This window comes from Caloenas nicobarica, chromosome Z (genome assembly GCF_036013445.1).
Source record: "Caloenas nicobarica isolate bCalNic1 chromosome Z, bCalNic1.hap1, whole genome shotgun sequence".
In the NCBI taxonomy this organism is placed as follows: domain Eukaryota; kingdom Metazoa; phylum Chordata; class Aves; order Columbiformes; family Columbidae; genus Caloenas; species Caloenas nicobarica.
In genome coordinates, this window is record NC_088284.1 from 19,910,391 (window position 1) to 19,920,658 (window position 10,268).

General features: G+C 46.6%; 1 protein-coding gene across 1 annotated transcript; it reads left to right on the forward strand.

The window, feature by feature from the left end:
* Positions 1–8,425: 8,425 nt before the first annotated feature.
* RXFP3 (relaxin family peptide receptor 3) lies at positions 8,426–9,763 on the forward strand. Its single transcript, XM_065657418.1, has one exon. It carries the CDS (start codon positions 8,426–8,428, stop codon positions 9,761–9,763), a length of 1,338 nt encoding a protein of 445 aa, XP_065513490.1.
* The last annotated feature ends 505 nt before the right edge of the window (positions 9,764–10,268 follow it).

The window sequence follows — 10,268 nt, forward strand, 5'->3', positions numbered from 1 at the left end:
CTCCTCAGGGGACACCCGCGACGGGGCCGGGGAAAGACGCCGCAGCCGCCCTGGCAGAGGTTCCCCCTGCCCGGCTTGTGGCAGGAGCGCTCGAAGCACGCGGGGATTCAACGCGTTTTCAGCCGCTTCCCGCCGGGGAGGCGAGGGGCGGCGGCGGCCTCGACCCTCCTGAGGCGCCCGAGGGCCTCAGGGCCCGGCCGGGGCCTCTGGCTCCCGCGCAGCCACAGCCCGGCCTCCAGCTGGTCTCCCCGGACGCCGGGGCCGTTCCAGCGGGCTGGCACGGTGGGACAATTTCTGAGTGTCCTCCTGTGTAGGGAAAGTTTCTAACAGCCTCGGCACCTACGTTTTTATGTGTATGCTATGGACTATTGAGGTACTAGAGAGAGTGCAGAGGAGGGCGGCAAAGCTGGTGAGGGGTCTGGAGCACAAGTGTGATGAGGAGCAGCTGAGGGAACTGGGGCTGTTCAGCCTGGAGAAAAGGAGGCTGAGGGGAGACCTGATCGCTGTCTGCAACTGCCTGAAAGGAGGGTGTAGCATGGAGGGTGTTGGTCTCTTCTCCCAAGTGGCAAGTGACAGGACAAGAGGAAATGGCCTCAAGTTGTGCCAGGAAAGGTTTAGATTGGATATTATGAAGAATTTCTTCATGGAAAGGGTTGTCAGGCATTGGAACAGGCTGCCCAGGGAAGTGGTGGAGTCACCATCCCTGGAGGTGTTTAAAAGGCGTTTAGACGAGGTTCTTAGGGACATGGTTTAGTGCTAGAGTTAGGTTATGGTTGGACTTGATGGTCCTGATGGTCTCTTCCAACTGAAATGATTCTGTGGCTCCATGCCATGGATCCCCTCAGGCGGGGATCCTGAGGTTACCCCACAGACGCTGCTCCCCAGGTACCACAGGCGGGTGCCCGGGGCGCTGCTTGGGTGCTGTCCTGTCCTTCACACCTGGGCTGAACTCCTCATCTGCCTTGGTAGCCTTCTGCTTAAAACTGACTCAGACTTTCCTGAAAGTGAACGACTGTCGCAGTTCAGCTGCTTTAACTGTGAGAACTGAATCTCGAACCTCGGAGAATGAAAATGCAAGAAAGAGTTAAAACTCCAAGGATTTCTAAATCAGATGGAAATGTGACTTCTCACAGGCTTGAGACTTGATAATTCTGGAAACAGAACATGTTTATAAAAGAGTGATATTTGACTTATGAGTCATAATGTGCCCTCTTCTAGCTAACAGGATGACACTATGCAAAAGATGATTTATATAATACTTTATGTCCAACAACACTTGCCAAGAGGAGGTTTGTTCATTGCAAAGTATTTATTTTAATATAGCTGTCTGTATATTCTACATATGACTAACGTTACCTCACTTGTTACAGGGACAGGTTTCCTGGTGTGCTTGCCATTAGGATTCTTTGAATAGTGTAGCCACATAGAGGACTTTAGACTGTTCAATGGCACTGGATATCGTAGCCTGCTTAGCTTCTTATCAGTAACCCCCTGAAGTCAATGTAAAGCTGTGAGCCAAAATTGGTATAATGTCTGTAATACTTAACATTTTTAAAACACTTGACAATTGTTGCATAGAACAAGCTACACAATTTGCTGTGAATATTTTAAAATAATTTAATAATAAGGAAGTACCTAAAGGAATAAAAAGGTAAAGGACTGTAGAATGAGCGGAACAGGCTAGGAGCATTGAAAAAAAGGGGTGGAAGTTCAAGGCATGGACGTATGTTTACAAAGTAATATTTTAACAAACTTATTGAAGGCAATCAGAAAAACAGCCCTTCTGTGAGAGGCATATAACTATTTGCTTAAATTTCCAGTCATCTTTTCAGAGAGGTGTTCACTGTGTCTGATGTGAGGCAACTAGTATTTCATGCAGGATCTCATCTTGGTTTCTTCCTCAGCAGGAAAAGTTAATTCCTGTTGCCTGTAATTCTCTCCAAGCGTGAGTTGTTTTTTGTTCTGCCCTTTCCTGAGGCTACAGAGTTCCTCATTCTGGACTAACTCTCTCAACCTGTTACTCCTCCTTGTTTTCTGCCCTGTTATCTCTTCTCCAGACAGCATCACATGAGAGAAAGAAAAAATCAGGAAATGATGGAAAAATAAAAGCTTTAGTAACTCAAGAAGAATTTGTGGGAATATGGGTGGGAATATGGGTGTTTTGGTTGTATTTGATTTTTTTTTTTTTTAATGACCGAAAGTTGTAGATGCAAAAGTCATACAGAATGGAGAAAGGGAACTGTGGGAATCTGATCCAAAACGTCTATAATTCCCTGGGCTTTGTGCCAGCATGCACATACACAGAAGAAATTATTCACTGTGTATAGTGTCAGAGAATACCCTGGGGGACAGTAGGTTTCCTGCCTAAGAGATGCTGTGGCTGTAGCTGACAGTCACACACAGTTAAAATGTGAAGCAGTGGCACAAGCAGAAAGGACTTTCCTGCTGCGAGGACATACTTAGGCCAGCTATTTAAGTGAACAGGATTTATGGCATTGTGTCTTCTCAGTACAGACCTGGTTTGGGAGAGCATTTGTGCACTATTAAAATAAGATACCTATATTTTAAACTATTTGGTCACTCATTAATAATTGTAAAAATCTAATTAAAAGGGGCTAATTAGTCGTTTCCTGTTCTGAGAGACATAACCTGAGAGACATAACCTTGGAGACTTTTATGAACGTAAGGGCATTGTTTTAATATACCACAACCTCAGTTATAAAAAGAAAATTAATACAATACCACATCAGTTGTGTTCTTGTGACATCAAAGGTATTGCAGTTCAGTAACTGCAGCTTAACACAGAAAAGCTGGCACAGTTATTGAAAGGAGGTCAGAAGAAAACAAGATTTGTGATCAAGAGACACAGTCAAGCCAATGCAGAGTCCAAGCACAGTCAACATCTGTGTTCTTTTTAAATGGAAATAGACCTTAGGGCCAGAAGTAAAAGAACCGTGTGTATAGGAATTTATATGCTTGCATAAATGTGTACAGAGAGACAGAAAAGCAGAGGTTATGAGCAGTGAGGAACAGCAACATAAGTTATGTGATTTGACGTTGAGGGGTTGCTACAAAATGAAGCCCAACTGAAGACAGTCAGGAAATTTTGCCTCACTGGGAATGAGATTCTCCAACCCAAATTGTAAAGATCTAAAAGGCATTTAATATGCATTTGCTTGTCTGGTCAGCGGGGAGAGAAGATACTTCTGGAGGATAACGCATCCTGTTCTGTCACGTACAAGGTGAGACACTGTCTGGACCTGACTATCTATTAACCATATAGGCAGATTAACAGTTTGCTCAGTCTAGAAATGTTGAGAAGATGGATCACACAGGATGTGGTGGGCTGTGCTAAAGGTACTGAATATTAGCAGAGAGAGGAACTAAAAGAATTACTCTGAATCCCAATGACTCTGTGGAGTTTGCTAGGTAGTTATTGTGCATTTGTTGATATTTTTTTCTTGACACAGATTTAGATGGATGTTTGTGAGTACTTTTATTTTTGTCTTATCCCCTCTTTCTTATTTACAGATGCAGCCTCTTAATACAGCTAACTATTGGTAATTGAATCAGGCACACTGTAAATCTCTCAACTTCCATTTCAATTATAGTCTTTAAAGATTTTTGGAATTTTTTAAGTTACTCATGCTAAAAAAGTATTTGCTGACATTCCACGTATGGTATGTCTGTAGGAAGATTCAGGTAATAGGAAGAAGTAAACTCCAAAGTAGTCAGTGATTCTATTACATGAGGTTTTTTGGGATGCCCGGATTCCTGATCAGTGTTCAAGCATGGGTTGTTAGTTGTAATTGGTGAGCTAAATCACAAAATGGTAATTTCTTGCTTGGGCTATGTGAATTTAAAAACTCATTTGGTCTTACTGTCAATATTAACTGTTTTAAAGCATGATTCTGGAGCAACTTTGAGATTAATTTTTTGTGAAAACTAGTGCCAGGAAAACATGTTATCAGTGATCTACCTAGAAAGCAAGTGAGGAGAGGACATGAACATAATTAGAGTAATTTTTAAGTTAAAATTTTTATCTGTATTCATATATTATAATAGTTTCTGGAGAATGTGTCAGTGGTCCATTAAGCATACCACTTATGTTTTCCTCTGGGTATGATGACTGTGTTGTCTAACAGATTTTGTAGTGAAAACCTGTGTACATTTTTTTCTGCACTTTTAAGAAAAGAATTGCCATGAAAATCTTGCCGTGGTGGACACACACAGAGTCACACCAAACATTCACTCAGAGGATGGAGAAAGTAGAGTTGTAGAATTATAGAATCATAGAATAATTTAGGTTGGAAAAGACCATTAAGATTACCAGGTCCAGCCATTAACCTAATACTGCCACGTCCACTACTAAACCATGTCCCTAAGAACCTCGTCTAAACGCCTTTTAAACACCTCCAGGGATGGTGACTCCACCACTTCCCTGGGCAGCCTGTTCCAATGCCTGACAACCCTTCCTGTGAAGAAATTCTTCATAATATCCAATCTAAACCTCCCCTGGCACAACTTGAGGCCGTTTCCTCCTGTCCTGTCACTTGCCACTTGGGAGAAGAGACCAACACCCTCCATGCTACAACCTCCTTTCAGGTAGTTGCAGACAGCGATAAGATCTCCCCTCAGCCTCCTTTTCTCCAGGCTGAACAGCCCCAGTTCCCTCAGCCATTCCTCATCAGACTTGTGCTCACAAAAAGCCAAGGGAAGACCATATGGGTTCCAGAAATTAGAAATGAGAAAATAAACAAATATGTGATGTCCTTTTTTTCCCTATTTCTCTTTCCTTCTCCTGCTCCAAAAATTCGTTTTAATGAGAAAAAATGCTATAAAAAGAGCTATTCATAAAACAGAATTCTGTGGCAAGCATGCAACATTTAAGGATAATATAAAGCTGATCTGAGTAACACATATAAATAGCTCTTTTTAATGAAATCTGTTCAAGAGCTTTAGTGTTGCTACTCATTGCTTCAGTATGTTGAATAGAGAAAGATAAAAAAATCCTTTGCTGCTACAACAATGCTGCAAGAAATACTGCCATGTTTCTGTATTTAAAATAGTGATACATTAAATATTTCAAAAATCTGCCGTAAGCTACAAAAATAGCTTTCATATTGAAAACAGAACCACATGTCTCATGCCAAAACATTTCAGATCAGCATGAAGCTTAGTCGCTGCTGTAATCATAATCAGTCCCTCATTTGTATATGAGATCTGTAAAGGAAGTGAAAAATTATGGGGATCTTTCAGGGTAAGTTGTAGAAAAAATATAATTTTCAGCAAATGTTTATTTGGCATATTATCTGAAATATTGTTCTAAATCAATGTGCAGTTTCTGTTGGTGGTCAGATCTGGTGCAAGCTTTTTAAGTTTACTGTACAGATTGATGCTATCTGAAGACAAACTAGCAATCTCAGCCCTATAGATTATTTTAACATAGTACTATGTAAACCCAAAAAGCCTCTTAAAAAACCCTGCAAGATCTGTTTGAGGTTTTGAAAGTTAACAAATCGGCCATTATTTCCCTGTTATCACCAGAATACTTACCAAAAGGCTGTGCCCATAAAATTTATTACTGTTTTCAAAAAGATTGAGTCCAATTACACTGGCACAGTGATAAAGACTCCAGAAAGTCATGTATTAGCAACAAGCCTTGGGCAGCATTGGTGGAATAAATCATGAACAAATAGAAGACAGTATTTTCCAGAATAATAGTCCTTAGGTAATGTATTTGATGAATTTTGCAATACTTTTCAAAATAGCAATGACTTTTTAAACATTTTTCCAGCTATGGAAATGTTCTGATGGTGCGACATATAAATTATTCGGTTAATATTTCTTTTATTATTCATCTAGGTTTAGCAAGTTCCCTTACCTGCCTGTAAAACTTCCTCTCTGAGGTAAAGAATGACTAAAGAAAAAGACAAACCACCCAACACTGAAAAGAAATTTGTCCAGCAGTCAGAATATGAGCCAAAAACCTGGACAAGTGTTTCCCATTTGCAGCTCTGAGTTCAAAATCAGTGACCAGTGTTCCCATGAGGTACTTCAGTTCACACGCAGGTGATTTCTCTGGGTGGCGAACAAAAAAAGCTACATATCTTCAGACGTGGTTTCCCTCTCCCTCCACTTTCTGAATCTTTACTACCGCTCAGCTTCTGCAGTATATCAACAAGATATACGAGCCGGGAAATATTCAAATGGTAGAAGAATTTAATGCAAGACAGGGTTTCTGCAGTTTTTTCCAATGAAATATTTAAAATTGGGCATGGAGGTAGCAATGTGATCAGAATGGGGCAGAATTCAGTCTGGAGAAAATACACTTCTTCACTGTCCATTCTTCTAATTATTTACCAAGTGAACGTGTTACAGCCTCTGCGTGGCTCAGTTACAGATGATGTTTCCCTTTTGAACTAGTAGTGGAAGAACCAAGTAGATGGGAAAAATTGAACAAGAACTTGCTTATTTCAACAGTTTTACTAACCTTCATTTTGGATAAGTGCTGACACTAGTGCCAAGGCAGCCAGAGCTGCTGAGGGCTGGGGGGCACTTTGCCTCTGGTACCATTTGCAGAACCTCTGCAGTGGTGCAGCTCTGACTAAAACGCAACATTTTCACTTTGCTTGTTTATATGATTGTTGTACTACTGGTGTTGAAGAATCCTTGTCTTTCTCTCCTGCCTGTACTGTTTTGCAGCCAGTGTTGCAACACTGATGGGGCTGATGGGGTTGTTGGGTTTCATGGCAAAGATAGTTTACTTTGGGTGAGAGAGTCTGAGAAAGTGTTGCCATTCAGCAGGCTAGGGGATGCCACTTAATGCCCCGCTATTGAAAATGCCACCTGAATGCAACTCTAGTCAGCAATTAAAAGTTACGGAAGCCTAGAAAAATTTCATGATTTGCAGAAAGTGGGGAAGAAACGTCAGGAGTCAGTTTTTCAGGGCCTGCTGCAGTCAGCTTTTTGAAGGCCCGTTATTTCATTTATTTTGTTTTGTTCTAGTACCAATGTATTTAGTGTAGCAAGTAATCTGGAGGCTACGTCTTCCCAGAGAATTACATTGCTTATTCCCATGAGTTGTACCCTCATTATATACAACACAAAAAATGTATAAAACTACCTAGTTACTGTTGTTCCCCTGTTGCACTCCTGTGATCCAGCTGACAACTTTTACAGGGTCACTGTAGATGTAAACTAGAGTAATGAGTGGACTGCTGGCAACAACTGGCACACACGGCCATGTCTTTGCAGGAATTTCAATGAGATAAATCAGTTTAAAGACTATGGAGAAATAATGTACTTGTTAAATCTTTCCTTAATCTCCCCCAGATGGGTGATTTACAGTGCTTTATTTAGGTATACTTTGAATATATTTCGCTTTCAGAATGTGCACTTACTTTGATTTATTCGCAAGCAGAATAGGAGAAGGAAAGCCTCGGTTTCTGTTCCTATCGGTTGCTTTGTGTTTCTGCTGCAAACTCGGTGGCAGAGCGCAGGGCGGGGATGTGCCGGCTGCCGCTGCCCAGCTCCCCGGGCCGGTGCTGCCGCTGCCCGGCGCGCCGGGGCCCCCTGCGGGCGGTCGGCCGCCGGGAGCCCGCGGCTGCCCCTCGGACCTCCCGGGAAAGCGGCATCTGCCCCGCGCGGGTCCTGCCCGCTTCTGCCTTCGCCCCGGCGCTGCGTGGTACCGGCAGCCGGACTTTACGGCTTGGTTGTCCGTGCCGTTCTTTCTAAAATTAGGGATAGCACCGTCTTCCCATGTCCCGAAAGCACGAAAGGTGTTTTGTCCGTCCCTGCCCCGAATGTGGTCGTTTTGGGGACAGAGAAGCACGTCCAGGGTTGGTGCCCAGGTTTCTCAGGCAGGAAAGCGCAGGTTGTTTCGGGCTCGCCCCTCATCTGAGCAGGAGAGCGATGCCCCCAGCACGTCCCAAACGCAGGAGGGAAAGCAGGCGGGGAGTATTTTGGAGCTGACCGCTGGGCGGACTTTTTTGGGAGAGGGCATCGCCTCGGATCGGGAACTTCCCAAATTCAGCCCACGGAAACGCGCCGCTCGGTTGGTTTACACGCCCGGTCCCCAGCCGGGCAGGCGGAACGGGAGGGAGGCGAGCGGCAGGGATGCAGCCGCCGTGAGTGAGCGAGTGAGAACCGCAGGGCCGGGGGGGCCGGGGGCGCGGCCGCCCCCGCTCAGCACCCGGGAGAGCTCCGCCGCTGCGCCGCGCATGCCCCGGCCCCGCCGGCGCGGATATAACCGCGGCGCGGGGCGGGATCGGCTCCAGCCGCGGGGACCCGCCGAGCTGGAGAGTCGCCGTCCCCATCCCTGCCGCCGCTCCGGCAGCCCGCCCGCCGCAGAGCCTGCGCGCCGCTGCCGGCTCGGGGCTCTGGGGAAAGGCTCCCGCGGACCTGTCACCCTTCCTAGCATGGGATGGGCGAGCCCTGCGAGCGCGGTTCCTGCTCGCCAGCCGGCGGCATGAAGGAAGGAGCGGACTTGGAGTCCTGGGACTCGCCACTGGGTTTGCTGGAGGATGCCCAGATGGGCAACAGGAGCAACATGTCCTTCCTGCAGCTCTTCAAGAACATCAACCTGGAGCGAGCCGACGGGATGCAGGGGGACAGCTCTGATGTGGTGCGGATTGTCATCTCACTGGTGTACTCTGTGGTGTGTGCCATGGGGCTGGTGGGCAACCTGCTGGTGCTTTACCTGATGAAAAGCAAACAAGGCTGGAGAAAGTCCTCCATCAACCTCTTTGTGACTAGCCTGGCAGTGACTGACTTCCAGTTTGTGCTGACCTTGCCGTTCTGGGCAGTGGAGAACGCACTGGACTTCAACTGGCTCTTCGGCAAGGCAATGTGTAAGATCGTCTCGTATGTGACAGCTATGAATATGTATGCCAGTGTCTTCTTTCTCACTGCCATGAGTGTGGCTCGATACCGCTCTGTGGCTTCAGCCTTGAAGAATCAGCGGCGAGGTGACCCACTGGGTGGCTGCTGCTCTGCCAAGTGGCTTTGTGCACTCATCTGGCTGTCAGCTATCCTGGCTTCCCTGCCTCATGCCATTTTTTCCACCACTGCCACGGTCTTTGATGATGTGCTCTGCCTTGTCAAGTTCCCCGAGGGCCGAGGCAGCAATGCCCAGTTCTGGCTGGGTCTGTACCACATCCAGAAGGTGCTCCTGGGCTTTGTGGTGCCGCTGGCCATCATCAGCCTCTGCTACTTGCTCCTGGTGCGCTTCATCAGTGAGAAGCATGTTGGCAGCACCTGCAGCGGCCCCAGCACCAAGCGCCGCTCCAAAGTGACTAAGTCAGTGTCCATTGTGGTGCTGTCTTTCTTCTTGTGCTGGCTGCCTAACCAAGCACTCACAACGTGGGGCATCCTCATCAAACTCAACGTAGTGCACTTCAGTACCGAGTACTTCCTCTCCCAAGTGTACCTCTTCCCCATCAGCGTGTGCCTGGCACACTCCAACAGCTGCCTCAATCCCATCCTCTACTGCCTCATGCGCAGGGAGTTTCGCAAGGCACTGAAGAGCCTCCTCTGGAGGATCACCTCACCTTCCCTCACCACCATGCGCCCTTTCACCGACACCACCAAGCCCGAGCAGGAGGAGCAGGCCCTGCACGCCTTGGTGCCTCTCCACCCTGTTACTGCGTCTTCTCCTGCTGCAAATGTTCAGCCGGAGGTGGCCTACTACCCCCCTGGGGTGGTGATGTACAGCAGCCGCTATGACCTGCTGCCTGCCAGCTCCACAGAGCAGCAGTGCTGAGATGGGCAGGGGGCTCTGGGAGGTGCGACTGTGGGGTCTGGGCAAGATGTGTCCCTGGGATATTGAATGCCTGGTAGGGACAAAGGGAGGAGATATGGGTAAAGGAAGTATTCTGTGTGAAAGATGCACTTTTGACGTTGTGCCTGCTCTGAGAAAATTGTTCGTGGAAATTGTTTTCTTGAAAATGTCCCCCAGACTGGAGAACAGGAGTAGGATGAGGCAATGGTGGTGCACTGGGGATTAGGGTATCTCTAGGAGATGCTTTTAGTGTTTGTATGTGTTCTGGGGAGGAGGAACTGGGGAGGGTGATGGGACTCCAGTCAGGGGGGATACAGGATGTGCAAGTCACCGTAGTGGGCAGAGGGGCTGGATGGGTTGGAGTGAGGCTGGGAGGCCTCCGCTCTGTCCCTCCAACCTGCAGGTGCTAGTAGCAAAGTGCCAGTAGCCCTCCCACCCCTGTGTGTGTGTTTGTGGCAGGGGGAGGGAGCTGGGCTGTTTTCTCACT